Below are 17,003 nucleotides of genomic sequence, written 5' to 3' on the forward strand. Positions count from 1 at the left end.
CGTGGTTGAACCACGGCAGCTCCATTTCCAAATGACTTTTTGTACAAGTTCGAAGGTGTTCAAGTTAAATTTTTTGGCATGGGTGGGATTCGAACTCAGGCTTCGCGTGTGGCACACGTGATCCTTACCACTAAACTACACAAACTTACATGGAAAATAATTGACATATATGACTATTGATTACTAAGTAATGAAAGATGGAAGGGGAACATTAGGCATTACATTCCAAACGGTGGCGTTTTCATCTTCTTTTTTCACTATCCTGCGCCCTTTATGTAGAACAGTTATGACTACACCGTGTGGTTTGTCACGTACGGATCTCGTCTTGATTATCCAAATCATTCATCTTGTAGGAATCGGAAAATTGAACCTTCATGGAAAATTTCAAACTGATCTCATCCCCGCAACTACCTCATCGAAACACTTTTTATATAGAAAAATAGACGAGTCTAATAAGTTTTGCATGACTAAGCTATTCCAATGAGGTGGTTACGGGTGTCCAATAAACTTCATTCTTGGTATGAATGATCTACTCTATAAGATTTATAAGATAGATGGTTCCGATCGCGAAGAAATACCTTAGGCAGTGTTCAAGACGTGCATTATAAGACTTTAAAACCTCCAAATGCATTAAATGTCCTTCGACTATGTGGTTGCCGATATTCGATGATCTTCAATTTGGGTGACATTGATGGAATTGATAAGATATGAAATTCTAACCGTTTAGATCGCCTATTTTCATAATAGACTCAACAATTACTTTTACATTCTATATGTTTAACTTACTTAATATTAAACTAAGTCTTCTGTTGCAGTTGAATGTGTACTAGTCAGGCGACTGCAACACAATCACAATGATCGATACCATTTATTTCCTTCTGCTTATTGATAAAATCATTCACTTGAAATTTTGGGCTCAATCGAGTTTAGAAAGCCCCTTCAACAAGATGCAAATTCATTAACAAATTCCAAATTTTCTATCCGATCAAGTGTCTAATGACACACAATTAACTTCATTCTTGGTACGAAGATGATTTAGTCAATATACGTAAAATATTAGACGGTTCCGATCGCAAAAAATGCCTAATGTGGTTGCTGATATCCAACCGATAAAGGTTTGATCCATTATTTGCTCAATTTTCCAACAGAAATCCTATCAGAGCAAAAGAATAGATGAAGTCCTTACCCATACCGGCATGAGCTAATTTTTTGGAAGATCCCTTATAAAATATTTGTAAACAAATTGAACGGTTTCGATCATTTTTATAGAACCTCAAAGTGGATCCTACATGGCACAGTGTACATTTGGTGTACACTAAAATGGTGGTTTTTGGTGTACACCATAGTCAGGCTCTAATAGATTAGCCAAAAAAGATTTCGCGCCTAAGTCTCCCGCTTACTTTACTTTCCCCCTCCGGAAAAATTATTCTATGCTCTGACGCATTGCCATGTGGTACCTCAAATCTCTTTTTAACCATACATTTTTTAGGTCCTAGATTATTTTTAAAGACCTCACAATAATATAGGGTGGGAAGAGGCTTCTCGGCACATACTGGCCGAGGGTATTGAATAATCTCTCTATCTATCTATATTTGCAGCAGAGCAAGCCCTAGCAAAACCGCTCCCTCCCCAAGCAGATCAACCATCGTTGCAGCTCTCACCTGGTATGTTCCTCTCTCTCTCTCTCTCTCTGGAGCCTATCCTCTCTCCCCCTTTCTTCGACGGAGACGTCGGTGAGGGAAAGGGACCTTGGAGAAAACGGCGTGGGGGATTAGCCGTAACCTCTTGTTGGCCCCATCGCCGAAGATTTTGGATATTTTTCCATCCCCAAAGCACCAAATAACTCACCTATAGAACCTATTTTTTGTCTTTCCTGGAAATAATTTTTTTTTACCCAACAGATAAAATTTTCCAAAGCGTTGGGCACTATTTTGATCAATGTTTTCGCACACCTAGCTAAAACCTTTTTCTAAATTGATAAAGAAGGGTTAGCCCCCAAATTAAAGGAGTGCACACCCTTAATTCCTGTATATTCCTGTATTGCATGATCTTCGGCTATGTTTTTTAATCATGAATTGATGGGGTGTAATAGAGTAATATGGTTCAAGAATTCCTTTATTGCATGACCTTAGGTCTGTATTTGACTTTTGTATTTTTCCTTTTGCAAGGGTTACGTGAGGACAGAGCTCCATTCAATCCAAAAGTTTACATTTTTGCTACTTGGTAAGTTCGATTACTTATTTTTCCCTGTTTTGTACATTTGCTTGTTGAGTTTTGGTTGAAATCTCTCCCGCATGTGTGAGAGGAATGAGATTGTGATGTTTGTTGAAATTCTGATAATAACAAAAAAAAAATTATGCAATTTGATTTATACTGATCTATAGCGTTTTCATACCTTTTGTCTTTGGTATTCTAGAATCCACTTTAAATGGATAAATCCTGGATGCTCAAATTTAGCTTGTTCTAAGTTTCTCCTTCACTCTTTATCTTTGTCTTAACTGTTAGTATTTGAATATTGCAAGTTAATGTGTTTTCCTTTACCAGAATACTTGTATAGCCATATCTAATTTTCTTGCCAGTCGTTATTGTTAAGGTATTTTCTTCGAAGTTTAGACAGGATGGGTTCCAGTGATGATGAGTGGCAGGGTAATGAAGAGGATTTGACAGCGTCACCAAAAAAACAACAAAGCAAGAAAAGAAAGAGTAGAGGTTCAACAACTCTGCTAGATATTATAAAGGCTAAGAGTTCTGGTGTGAAGAAAGTCATTCAATATAATGAAAAAGGTCAACCGACGGGGGTAAATAGAGCAAAGTACGCCAGTTATCTTGGTGTTTTGGCAAGGACACTGGTTCCAATATCTTGTCATAATTGGTTTAAGGTGACACCTCAATTGAAAGATAAACTATGGAGCAGTGTTGAGGTATATCTAACTTGTGTTTTTAGAATTCAATTCACCCATCTCTTCATATTAAAAAAACTCTTTTCCATAATTGCTTAGGCGGCATTTGATGTTGATCGGAACACTGAGAAGCAAGTTTTATCTTCTACTTGCGAGAAATGGAGGACATTCAAGGGAGCTCTTTCACGGCACATACGTAATAATAGTTCAGATCTCGAACTCCTTTCAAAACCACCAGAAAAATACAGGTTCATCGAACAAAAAGATTGGGAATTATTTCTGAAACATAGACTCTCCAAAGAATTTGTGGTAGGTGCAATCTAGTTTGATTATTGCTTAAGTTGCCATTTCTATGATGCATTTGACTAATAATTATACTTTGCTTCTTAAAAGGAAGAGAGCGAGGAACAACGAGGTAAGCAGAGCTTCAACAAATATCCTTGCAGGCTAAGTCGAAAGGGTTATATAGGTCTTGAGGAAGAACTTGTGAGTGTTCACAGATTTTGTTGGTTTATCTGTTAATTTCATTAGTTAAACTGTTGTGTGAGGAATAAACAACAAATATAATACCTTCTCATTTTGAACTCTATCAACTAATTTCTTGTTTCCTCGTCTGTAGAAGAAGAAAAACCCAGCGAATCAGAAGTTTGACAGAAGCTTCATGTGGAAGAAGGGTCGTCAAAACAAAAAAGGAGAGTACAATAATGAGGAAATAGCGCAACAAGTTGCAAAAATAGTAAAGAACTCCATAATGCACTGATCTTAGTCTTTTGTTTCAATGAAATTAGATTGTGTTCATTCTTCTTATACAGTAATGTGTGTTATAGGATGAGGTTACCAAACAAGTAGATGAGGGCGTTTTAATCACGCAAGGAAGCAACGATATCCTAACCATGGCATTGGGTAAGGAACATTCTGGTCGAGTACGCTCTGTGGGACCACATGTTACACCAAGTGCCTACTTCCATATGCCTAGACGTGGAAATCACTCAAGTTGTGAGGAGAAGCAAAAATCTCTTAAGGCAAAGTTGAATCAAGTGCAAGCTCAACTCGATGCATTGAGAGGGCACACCCCATATATACCCCAATTTCAACATATTGGTTCGGACAATTGGAGAAGTGATGACATATGGATCAGTCCACAACGCGATCCAATTGTGATGGAGACTAGGACAAGAATGAAGGATGACTTGCCACCTCCGAATCAGAATCCAAAAGCAAAGAAGGGATGTAAGTTTTATTTCTAGTTAGCATCCATCGATACTCATAATTCACTATTGATGGCCAAAAGTAAAAAAAGGTATGTAACTTTTATTTCTCGTTAGTGTCCATTAATTCTTATATAACTCACTTTTGATGGCTAACATTTAATTTCCTTATTCGTTGTAGAGCAAACAATGTAAGTTAGCAGTGGGATCCATTGAAAACATTGTAGCACATGGTACAATGTACGAGACAGTTTCCAGTGATGAAGCAATGCATACCCAACTAGGAGATTCTAATGTGCGTGTCACCGTTGATTTTGTGATAGTACCATATGCTCATCTTCCCATACCTATGCTAGGAAGTGTGACTCTTGTAGGCGAGGCCATGGGGTATCAAGTGGCCTGGCCCAAAAACCTCGTGTTGGTTGACGATGAGGTAAAGTTTTTTATTGTTACGTACCCTTTTTTTTTTTGAACAAATCCTTATACTGTGAGGATCATTTATGTTTAGGCAATGCCGAAACATCTACCAAAACAAAACAAGTTGAGAACCAAGAGTGATTTGCCACATCCGAAGCCAAATCCAAAAGGAAAAAAGGTATTTAACTTTTATTTATCGCTAAGTCCATTAATACTTATAACTCAATCTTACTTGATGACTAACATGATATTTTCTTATTTGTGGTAGAGAAAACAATGTAAGTTAGCAATGGGATCCATTGAAAACATTGTAGCTCATGGTAGAATGTATGAGAGAGTTTCCAGTGATGAAACAATACATACGCTACCACTGGGGGATCTTAATGTGCGGGTGTACGTTGATTTTGTGATAATACCACATGCCCTTCTTCCCATACCTATTCCAGGAGATGAGACTAGTGTAGGTGAGGTAATGGGGTATGAATTGGCCTGGCCCAAAAATCTTGTGTTTGTTAACGATGAGGTAATTCTTTTTATTATTATCTTTTTTTTAACATATGCTTACCTTTGGTTTGTGAGAAATCCTTCTCTCTCTTTTTTTTGTTTTGTTTAGGGAGCTTCAAAACATCTGCCAAAACAAGCCAACAAGGTATAATCTCCAATCTGGAAAGCTTTATCATGATTTCCTTAATGTGAATGATGCATAACATATGTCTGGTTATGGGAATTTTCTAATTCAGAGGGCTCCGGAGCATGTTCAAGTGAGTGCCAATGAGGTAAACATATCATGTCTTGCATTTTAATGGGGTAAACATTTTGTTTCCATACTTATGTTTAACTTCTACGTATGTACTCTGAAAAATTTGCAACTTAGGCAACTTCAAAAAATGTTGATTCGGACAAGTATTTGGAGTCTATTCAGCTTTTTGCTTCATATGCTATGATTATGGAGTATGAAGATACCATGCTCATTATACTAGAGAAGGGCATATTTGGTGTCGAGCTTGAGTTTTCACTTACAAGAGAAGACATGGAGTTCATTTGTCAATTTAAAGAATTATCTATCTCATGCATAATGTTGTACATCAGGTATGCGTACATAAGTACTTTGATGACTGAACTCCAGGATTTTACACTTCAGATGTTTATATCAATTGTTTCTTTCTCTGTCAGTTATCTTCATGTGGCTATGAAGGAAACCAATTTGGATACTAGATTTCTATTCATTAACCCCTCCATCATCAGTGGAAAATTCAAGGCTGGGGAAGTCTCAAAAGCAACGATGCTGTCAAATAGACTACAGGAAGCCAAGGCTGGCCAACTAGTTTTTGTTCCTTACAATTTGGAGTTAGTATTTGTTCTGTTTGTTATTCCATGAATAGTTTGATTATATGAGTGCCATACTTGTGCTCAACCTTTGTCTTGATTAATTTTAGGTACCATTGGATGTTGGCTGTCATTGACTTGTCTTCTGCTATAATATATTACTTTGACTCAATTTATAGTAAGATCAATGTTAACCTTCAACTCATCATAGAAACGTAAGTTATTTGACTTCTTACAATCTACTAAGATTTTTGTTTCTTCGACTGATTATAACAAGAAAAAATTTCTTCATGAAGTGCACTCAAAATTTATGATTCCAGCAAAGGAAACAGAAGGAGAAATCCTAGTTGGAAAGTCATTAAGGTAGCAATTTTGAATCTTTTGCTACTATTTTCTTGGTAAGTGTGAGTCCTGTCCTTATTAATTTCTCTTTATGCTTTCTTGTAGTGCCCGAAACAACCAACTGAGGTGGAATGTCGATTTTACGTGATGAGGTTCATGAAAGATGTGATAAAAGACCCAAGCATCTTAAGCAATCGGGATGTGAGTTTCTTTTTTCTTTTTCTTTTTTCCCCCTTTACTGCATGCTTTTACTCTATCTGTAGTAGGATAATTTTTCCTCACTTTGTCATATCATTTTCTTGTAGTTTGGCGGGAAAATGATTTACACGAAGACCGAAATTGATTCAACACACGAAGACCGAAATTGATGAAACACGTGTTGAATGGATAAACTGCGTCTTCAGCAGGTCGCAATCAGCTCGTTCACGTAAGTTAATTGGTCTTTTTCATAGGACTTGCCCCTCACTAGACCTAAACTCTAATTGGGAGTTCTAATGTAATGGAAAGTGAAAGTGAAAAGAGAAATTTATGCTGAATAGTATGATGGTACAAGGTTCTGAATTCAAAAAAAGAAATGTGCGCGATATTTGTTTTAGTTGTAACTAATTGCACTGGATGATCAATGCATGAAAGGTAATTTAATGTTTTGGCTCTACGCCTCCTGGGGGAAAAAGGGGCAGGAAGCCTAAGAAGAAATGATTAGATCTGCCTTTTGGAACATAAGGGGTTTGAATGGTCTCCTGAAACAAAACCAGGTGAGGAAATGAGTATATGAGAATCAATTATCTTTGTTGGCTTGGTTGAGACAACAGTTAGGCTAAATAATTTGGATGCAACCATGAGTCATTGTCTCCCTTCTCAGGGAAGTTTTATTCATAGTGTTGGTTCTGGTGTTGTTGCTAGAGTTGTTGATTGGAATGCCTCTTGTTTTAATGTGACTCCTGTGTTGGTGGATAGCCAGTGTATCACCACTAGGGTTGAGCAGCTTCAATCTTCAGTTTATTTCTATATTTCAGTAGTATATGGTGCTAATAGTGTTCCTGATAGAATATTACTTTGGGGTGTTTTGAGGTCCTTATATGGGATTATTGGCGGTAACCTCTGATGAGCGGAACTTTGTAAAGTAAGAGGGGAGGCCACCCATGTAGATTGTATAGATTAATGCGGCTATAGAACAATATCAACTATGAAGACTTCAAGATACTTTTTACTCGAGTGTGTTGTGGTTTCTCAAGGCTTTCATAATTTGTATTCTGCTTTCTTTTACATACAATTTCTGTAATTATAATGCATAGAAGATATAATAATAGTTATGCTTTGTCGAATTAATCCTGCATTAATATGCAGGATAGATTTTGTTGGTGTTGCTGCAGTATGGTGCTGTTTATTGGTCTCAGAAATTCTAACACTAGCATTTTATGTATTTGTTTCAGTTCATATGCCGGACGGTGCAATGTTTTCTGGACCGATCGACGAAGATCATGTTGGTTGAGCTGTTTTGAAGAGATTTTTGTTTTTTAATTTCATGTTTTTGTAGTCCCCTAGTACGATGTTTGGGTATTATAACTCATGAGCTACTGGTATCTATTTTAATAGTTCTTATTGTCAAAGATTGATTGAGAAATTTGGGTTTAATTAATGTCTTTTTTATCTACTTGTTATTGTTTTTTAATTGGGGCGCTGACAAATATTTTTTTTCTTTCTTTTGGCGTAAAATTATTAATGTTGAATGTGGAAGATTATGGCAATATGCATAATCTACCATTAAACCACGGTTTTCACTTAAAAACGTAATCTTTTACGTGAGAACAACAACGGTTTTTCATAAAACCCGTTCTCTTCACTTGACTATTAACCATGTTTTTATGTTATAACCGTGATCTTATAACATATTTAACAACGGTTTTAGGTTCAAACCATAATGTTATAGTTAATTTAATTACGGTTTTTCATGCGGACCGTAATGGTATAATATTTTAAACCACGGTTTTAATAGAAAACCGTGCTTATTTGATTGAAAATGATCACGGTAATTAAGATACAATCACGATTTGAGTAAAAACTGTGATTAGTTCATTCAAAATGATCACGGTTTTAAGAGATACAATCATGGTTTGAGTAAAAATTGTGATTAGTTCATTCAAAATGACTACGGTTTTATGAGAATACTGAGATGTTTAATTGCAAACAATCACGGTTCTTACCTATCAAGCATGGTTTTTTATTAGCTTGTATCACAGGTTATAACCGTGTTTAAAAGTAGGAGACTTTTAATAACGGCCCGATAGACACCACAGTTTTATAACCGTGATTAAAATCAATAGATCACGGATAATAACTGTGATCATTAAGCATTATTGTAGTAGTGTGTATGGCGATGTCCCATTTGAGAGGTGTCTATAGCCGGCTTGGAATTTCCCGAACATAGTAGGCTCAGGCCGAAGACCGAAGCCCCCTATCACAGACATAGTCCTGTGTCAAGGACAACGGCAGCATCTGCGAGCGCGTGTGGTAAATGGATCAAAACCCACTTTGTCCATTCCAATATCCTCCTACAAAACTTCGTACTTATTATATACACAACATTTGTGCATCTTGAGCCACTTCTGGAGACAATTTATCATTCATACCCAATCAAAAAAGGTGTCTAGGTCCCACTTAAATTTTTGGGTCATAATCCTCGAACTTTTTTTCCGAAGAAACTTCCATTTTGCCAGCAATAACACTAGTGATCATATGTCTCACGCAAGCTTTTAAGTAGTTGCAGCTAGCTATGTAGCGGATTGACCGCTATTGATTGGTTGGTCTTCCCGATCCCATCACCGGTGACACTTAAAATTCGCATGCAATATTGATTCCAAAATTTTTTAACAAGATGTTCAAGAATTAGCTTAACTCTACTGACTAGTATATTAACCAATAGTATATACACAAAATTCCATATAGTTGTATGTATAGTGCAATTTGAGACATAGAAGTATGAAAATTCTTACAAATGTTCTTGATCATGAAATTTTACATCTTGAGCCAAACAAGATTAGACTTGCCGCATAAATCTGCTAATATTCAAAAAGGAAAAATTGTGGTGAATAGGGTGGCGCCAATCGTTTTGGTCATATTCTCTTCATTTTGAAAATGTCAAGTCCATTGTCATTCATAGCAAATACCGATACTAATAGATCATTTTTTCTCTCTTTCTCTTAATTTTTTGTCGTAAGGAATATGTACCTCATTTGAGCTAATATATATAAGTTTAATTATTAATTACCTGAATTGATGGGTATCGATATACTGGCTCAATGTTCAATAAAGCCCCAAAAAAAAAAAAACTACTAATAAAATTAGTAACTTTTTTTAATGGTGGTTACTTCACCAGGGTGTAGCCGCCTATTAATCACACACATATCAACTACTCACTCTGTCAATTTTTAAGTATTCACTACGGTTTTGTGCATCATTTTCAATGATTTATATCTATCGACATATATTATGTTTTAAGTTTTTAAAATTATTGTCTTATAGAAGTAATTGAGATCTATCAGACAATATCTATATTATATATTTTTAGCAATATACATTAAGAGATATAAGCAATTGAAAATGACATGCAAAACCGTAGTGGATATTTAAAAAGGAACAATTTGGCCGTAACACCGAAAGAAAAATGGTCCATTCCTTGCATACACTATGGTATTGTTCCATTCTTAAGGATATTTGTTGCCAATTTGGCAACTCTCCATCATTGGCTTTGTTGGATCTATTGACCTATATTTGTAATAAAAATTATGATCGATCCTCCAAGAAAAACAATGTGCAGGATCAAAATACCACACTCCACTTTTGTTCTTCTTTGATCAGTGTATCCAAATCCTATGTTATTTTTTTGCCAATTAATGGGCTAAATGATCTTGAAGGCTGTAAGTACGAGAAATTCACATGAAGAACCTTTTTTAATCCAAGGGAAATCGTAGAAGAGAAACCGCAAATGGGACAAAACTTGGATTACAACCAAGGGAAGAACAAAAAAAATCACAAAGCTATCCGCAAGACCCAAAATGGTTCAAGAATTTTGCCTAACAATGGTGCATTTAAGGGAAACTCTGATATGGCAAGTGCACCAGGGTTTAGAGCAAGTCCAATCGTTTCTATATATATTGATTGGAAAGTTTCAAAGTACCCCCAAACTTTACACCCAATTTCAATTAGACTCCTAAACTTTCAAAAAAAAAATTAATTTTTTTGGAACCAGACAATTTTATAAAGGGCAAATTTTCGTTGTCGTCCCTCTAGTTTTACGGTTGTCTCAGTTTCATCCCTCTAGTTTCAATTGTCTCAATTTCGCCCCTATAGTTTGTTTTTCGTTCTAAATTGGTAAAATCGTTAACACCGCTAATGAAACTAACGGAAAAAAATATGATTAAAAAATTAAGTGCTCCGATTTTCAATCCGGTTGAACCAGTGCGAAGATCTTATTTTTTTGATCATTTTATCCTAGGTGGTCGTAATGAATTTTTGGCTCTAAGGCCTTTCAACAAGCACCCGAAGACTCCTTATTTAGTTTCAGGGCTCTCTTAGGGTGCTCATTGAAAGGCCTTAGAGTCAAAAATCCATTATGACCATTTAAGATAAAATGATCAGAAAAACAAGATCTTCGCACCGGTTCATCAGGATTGAAAATTAGAGCACTTAATTTTTTAATCATAATTTTTCCATTAGTTTCATTAACGGTGTTAACGATTTTACCAATTTGAAATGTAAAACAAACTACAAGGATGAAATTGAGACAATTGAAACTAGAGGGACGAAATTGAGACAACCGCAAAACTAGAGGGATGACTACAAAAATTTGCCCTTTTATAAAGGGACAAAGCCCAACACTCAAGGAGATGGCCTTGAGAAACTTAGGACAAATACAACCAAAATAATCACCAAACAAAGTTCAACCTGGCCAAGCTACTATACAAAGGACCAAAATTTGAGCAGAATTAAAAACAGACTCCAGGAACCCCCATCTAGCACAAAATCTGGAATTGCTAGGTGACTTCACCATCCTCCTCCAAGAGCATGCACATGCCCTGATTTCTCCCATGATCAAAGCCACTGAGGAAGAATCATTGCCAACTTGACGAAAGATTTGGAAATTCCGCACTCTCCAAAGATAGTAAATCGACGCAAACAAACAAAGCTTGAATGTGGATGCTTGAATCGACGTGGATCGACAGTTCAACACCCCCCACTGAATTTCAGAGGCCAAATCCGAGCCATGAGAGGACACCTCACACTTCTCCCTAACCTGCTGCAAGACCAAAGTAGAAAAGGGACATTCATGTAGGTGGACAAAAATGAACAGTGCTTAGAATGGCTCAAGATCGTAACGGCTTCTCGTGGTTCTTGATCGGAACCTTAATTTGTCATCGGAACCGTAATCTGTAAAATAGACAAGGGATGAGCGCACATTTGCCTCTCGTGGCAAAGGCCCTCTGATGCCTAAGTTAGTATCACATACTTTAGAAATCCTAATTATTTGTAGGAAAGTAATAATGCAACGTATTACGTACCTTTTACCTCTGAACTTCAGAGGCCAAATCCCATCCATGAGAGGACACCTCACACTTCTCTCTAACCTGCAGCCAGACCAAAGCAGAAAAGGGACATTCATGTAGGTGGACAAAATGAACAGTGCTTAGAACGACTCAAGATCGTAACGGCTTCTCGTGGTTCTTGATCGGAACCTTAGTTCGTCGTCGGAACCCTAATCTGCAAAATAGATAAGGGATGAGCGCACATTTGCCTCTTGTGGCAAAGGCCCTCCGATGCCTAAGTTAGTGTTACATACTTTAGAAATCCTAATTATCTGTAGGAAAGTAATAATGCAACGTATTGCATACCTTTTACCTCTAAGTTAACCTTGTTTATATAGGCATACGTATGCTTGCTACCCAAGCATCCTTGTTGCCCTAGGTTTCCTATCACGTATAGAAAACCCACGATCCTTTGGATTCTCGTTCCTTTATCTATTTATTACCCTAGTCCTTTTAGGACTCCTTTCCATGACTAGCCGAACATCTCATTCCCGTTGCGTATCTTTCCTAGTTCCTACATTCTCGAGATCTTATTCCCTACGGGGTACCAGTGTCCTAGAACCTTCTGGAATTTTCCTACCGCCTTATCACTTAAAGCTATCTTTCTTTAGTGTTCTTCCTCTGTTCGGCCATCCTTTTGCCAAACAGACTACCTGGACCAGTGACTTCACATGTCATTGGACCTCTATTGATGACTTGGATTACTAACTTCTCATGTCTTTGGTCACTTTGCCAAACACCACCCTCATCAGTAGTACAGCTTGTCTCATCTCCCACGTGCTCCTCTATACCACGTGTTCGGCCATTAGTCTTGCCTGTTTGGGAATACCTCCCTACAATTCAAAGAACAAGTGGGAATGAGATTCCTGTCCTCCATGACATAAGATACAACTTGAATTAGCCTGCACCCCCCAAGCATGTGACCTATCCTTTGTTGACAAACGACCCAAAAAAGCCACCCACTGAATAAATGACCAACGAGGTACTGATTACTTATACCAAACCAGACAGGACCAGTCCACCTCAGGAGCACGCGACCTAAGTATAGCCCAGGTAGACTTAGCAGAAAATTTCCCAGTAGAGTTCAAAAGCCAAACAATAATATCCTCCCTATTAACATGAGGAACAAGATCATGGGCAGTCCCAACAACACTATCCCTAACCAGAGAACTTCTAGCACTAGGCCATCGCCAATCACCAATCACCATTACAGATAATAGAGTCAACTTTTACATAAAGGGACCTTCTAAAAGTAGCATTCACTCTATCCCCAAAAAACTGATACAAAGACCCAAGGGTATGCTAGTTATCAAACCATAAGAAGGTATTAGAACCATTCCCCACTTGTGCTTTAATGAACTTCTGGCCAACACTCCTAAGCCCAAAAATTTTCCTAACAGCCCAAGAGGAGTCACTGGGAAGCTTCATGGGCCAGAAACAGCTATGTTTTATAACATAAGTATGCACCCACCTAACCCAAAGAATATCCTCCTTCTTGCACAAAGCCCACATATGCCTAAGCATAGAAGCCTTATTCCATTCCCTGATTCTTTTAAAGCCCAGGCCACCTTCTTTCTTAGGGACACACAGAGTAGACCAAGCCATTTTAGCTCCACAAGACTTCAATTCCAAACCTTTCCACAAAAAAGCACTAAGCATACTTTCAATTTCCTTTATAATCTTCTGGGGCAAGATAAAGATGGATGACCAATAAACTTGTATACTAAAAAGCACAGAAGCAATGAACTGGGCTTTGCCTCCAAAAGACAATAGTTTATCGGACCAAGATTGAATACGTTTAAGCATCCTATCCTTGAGCACCAAACAATCTGAATGCTTAAGCTTGGAAGAAATCAGAGGCACCCCTAAGTACTTAATAAGAAGCTTAGCCTCAGGGATGTCAAGAATATTCCTCATCTCTAGTTTCAGATGCTCATATACCCCACCAAGAAGCAAGCATTTTTTTGGAAATTAGGTTGAGACTAGAGAATAGATAAAAATCCTTCAGAACAATATCAATGGTAGAAAAAGATTGTGTACTGGCCCACAAATAATGAACATATCATCAGCAAAAACCAGGTGACAAAGATTAATAGTAGCACACTTGGGATGAAAAGTGAAACTCTCAAGGCAGATTCAGGATTGAAGGATAGCAGAAAAGGCTTCCATAATCAACACAAAAAGATAAGGAGAGATAGGATCACCTTGCCTCAACCCCCTTTTGCCAGGGAAGAAGCCCTAAATTTCTCCATTAATAAGAACCGAGAAGCGAGGGGTAGAAACACAAGCTCTGATCCAGTCAATAAAGATAGTAGGGAATTCCATAAAGTGCATGACTTCAAACAAGAAATCCCAATCAACATTGTCATAAGCTTTCATAACATCCAGCTTGATAGCAAATCTTGCAGGCCCCTGATCACGATGGTACCCCCTGACAAGCTCTTGCATTAACAAAATATTATCCATGATAGATCGACCTTTGATGAAAGCAGATTGGGCGAGACCAATTATTGAAGGCAAAACAGGCTGAACCCTATTCGTTAGCACCTTAGTCACACATTTATAGAGAGCATTACAACAAGCTATAGGTCTATAGTCCTTTATAGAGTTAGGAGAAGGAATTTTGGGTACCAAAGTAATAGTTGTAGCATTCCAACCCATAGGCATTACCCTATAAGTAAAGAAAGAAAGGATACCAGCCACAAAATCTTCTTTAACAATCGACCAATTGTCATGGAAGAAAGCAGAGTTGAATCCATCAAGGCCAGGGGCCTTATTCCTATGAATGGATTGTAAAGCAGACCAAATTTCAGCTTCAGTTATAGGGGCCACCATACTAGCCCTAACCTCTTGGGGCACCTATTTAAGTATAGCAGCATATAGAGCCGCTGAAGCATCCTATTTGTACATGAAATCAGACCCCAAAAGTCTCTGATAATACCCAAGAATTTCTTCTTCAATAGCAACAGGATCCTCAAGTCTCACTCCTTGATCATTAACCAAGCTCAGAATGTTATTTTTCACCCTATGAGCATGCATCTTTTGGTGAAAGAACTTAGTATTCTTGTCTCCCAAAGCAAGCCATTGAACTCTAGATTTTTGTTTTTTAAATACTTCTTCAATGGAACTGGGGGCATAGAATTGTTGACCAAGGTCCTTCTCAAGCTCACACAAAGTAACATCATGAGAGAATTGAAAACATAAATTCTGAATTTTAACCAGATTAGACCTGGCTATCTCCACTCTACCACTAAGATTACCATAATGCTCCTTATGAAAGGCCTTAAGCACAAGTTTAAGCCTCCTAATCTTAGAGCTATGCCTGAGCATAGGATCACCACAAACATCTTTGTTCCAAGAAGAATCAATCAAACCACAAACTCTGTCATCGGCCATCCAAAAATTGAAAAATCTGAAAGGATAGGCTTTAAATTTATTGTGAACCATAGTCATAACAAGGGTATAGTGATCAGAGATCCCTGGTGGGTGCCCAACAACCTCAGAATCAGTGAATAACTCCATCCACCCCTCATTGATTGCCACCCTATCAAGCCTAATCTTATTATCACCAATGCCACCCCTCTTGTCAGTCCATGTAAACTAGAAGCCCTTAGTGACCATATCATGCATGTTAATATCATCCAACGATTAAAATCTGTAGCTGCAGCCTCATCAAACCCAGATACTCGTTCTGCTGGAGTTCTCACAACATTAAAATCCCCCATAATCACCCAAGCAAAGCCACCTAAAGAGGAAGATAACATTCTCAACTCATTCCATAAACTGATCCTTTCTCTAGCATAATTCAAACCATAAACCATAGAAACAAAAAAGCTCTTATGTTCAGTATGAATCTCAACAGAAAGAAAAATTATTTGAACTGAAGAGAAGACCAAGGAAACAGAAAGCAGGCTTGGATCCCAGCCTACAATAATTCGAGCAGCTGGGAGGCTCCCCAAATTATGAACATGATGCCAATGCACAAGGAAACAATGGCCAGTAGAAGGAGACATATTTTCAGGCCTAATTTTAGCCTCTAGGACACCAAACAAAGAGATAGAATTACCTCTTATAAAGGAGCACACCTCTTTTTGCTTCAAGGGGTCATTAAGACCCCTAATGTTCCAGCAACTAATTTTTGTCATTTAGAGGAGTTAGAATTCTTACCACGTCCTCTGCCCTTAGCTTTAGCCTTCCCATCCTTAGGAGCAGGAAGAGAAGCAACTCTTCCAAGAAAAGGGTCTTTAGTCACAACACCCTCTCTGACAGGGGTAGGAAGAACAGACCCACAGCCAGAATAAGAGACACCGACTGCATGCAAGGAAGAGACACCCCCATCCAGCTCAAGACAATTCTCAGCCAAAGGATAGAATTTATTCCCAGAGGTGCTAATCACAACGCCAATGTCACCCAAATCAGATTTAGAGGGAAGCCGAGACACCTCCAAGGAACCTTTACCAAACACCTTAGAAGAAATAGACACCTTAGGTGAAACAGTTTCTGAAGCATATGTTTGAACAATCTTATCTATTCCAGCCGAATCACAAACCTGAATATGAGTGGGAGATGAAAGACCGAGCACTTTGACAGGACTAGGCCCAACGTTAGCTCCTGTAGAATTGTTAGAGCCTCTAGGGATCACCCTGAGAGAACTAGAATCATTCAAAACAAACCCAATAGGAGCTATCACAGCTTGCTCAACAACTACTGCAGAAAGAGGGCCAACTACCTACCCTAAAAAGGACATACTAGGATTAGACTCCAGCTTTGTAGGGTCACCATTCACAGCAACCTTGTCCTTGTGACTAGCCACAGTATGCCCAAAGACATGACATTCAGAACATCGGGAGGGTTTCCATGGATATCTAACATTAATAAAAGCAGATAGACCATTAGCATACTCCACTTCTACCACTTCCAAAAAAGGAGAATCAACATTTACTTCAACATAGATATTTGCAAAAGTCAGCCTCTGCCCCTTCTCTGCTAGATCATCAGCATGGGGGGGCTTACCAATTGCACTAGCTATATAGCTAAGACCTTGTTCTATCCAAAATTCCAAAGGGATATTAGAAAATTGTACCCATATAGGAATAGTTCTCAGCTTCTCCTTAGTTAGAACCATTTGAGGTGCCCATGGTTTAAGGATCAACAATTTCCCAGCAACATGCCAAGGACCAGCCACTACAACAAATAGTGCCTTTAATAGCATAATTTGATAGCGTTTT

At 37.9% G+C, this 17,003-nt stretch overlaps 3 protein-coding genes across 3 annotated transcripts; 2 read left to right on the plus strand and 1 right to left on the minus strand.

The window, feature by feature from the left end:
- The first annotated feature begins 2,415 nt into the window (after positions 1-2,415).
- On the plus strand, positions 2,416-4,147 carry LOC131302925 (uncharacterized). The gene is made up of 5 exons (XM_058329716.1): positions 2,416-2,921; positions 3,000-3,209; positions 3,294-3,386; positions 3,520-3,636; positions 3,728-4,147. The coding sequence occupies exons 1-5, from the start codon at positions 2,619-2,621 to the stop codon at positions 4,145-4,147; spliced, it is 1,143 nt and encodes a 380-aa protein (XP_058185699.1). The 5' UTR covers positions 2,416-2,618.
- A 61-nt stretch (positions 4,148-4,208) lies between these two features.
- LOC131302926 (uncharacterized) lies at positions 4,209-7,685 on the plus strand. The gene is made up of 12 exons (XM_058329717.1): positions 4,209-4,541; positions 4,617-4,703; positions 4,794-5,048; positions 5,139-5,174; positions 5,266-5,301; positions 5,400-5,614; positions 5,699-5,872; positions 5,962-6,066; positions 6,148-6,214; positions 6,299-6,394; positions 7,056-7,287; positions 7,591-7,685. Exons 1-12 carry the CDS (start codon positions 4,347-4,349, stop codon positions 7,683-7,685), a joined length of 1,593 nt encoding a protein of 530 aa, XP_058185700.1. The 5' UTR covers positions 4,209-4,346.
- Positions 7,686-14,673: 6,988 nt separating this feature from the next.
- Positions 14,674-16,987, minus strand: LOC131302927 (uncharacterized). The gene is made up of 4 exons (XM_058329719.1): positions 16,525-16,987; positions 15,943-16,482; positions 15,462-15,811; positions 14,674-15,375 (listed from the first exon to the last, which is right to left on the minus strand). Exons 1-4 carry the CDS (start codon positions 16,985-16,987, stop codon positions 14,674-14,676), a joined length of 2,055 nt encoding a protein of 684 aa, XP_058185702.1.
- Between the last annotated feature and the right edge of the window lie 16 nt (positions 16,988-17,003).

This window comes from Rhododendron vialii, chromosome 10a (genome assembly GCF_030253575.1).
Source record: "Rhododendron vialii isolate Sample 1 chromosome 10a, ASM3025357v1".
Classification (NCBI taxonomy): domain Eukaryota; kingdom Viridiplantae; phylum Streptophyta; class Magnoliopsida; order Ericales; family Ericaceae; genus Rhododendron; species Rhododendron vialii.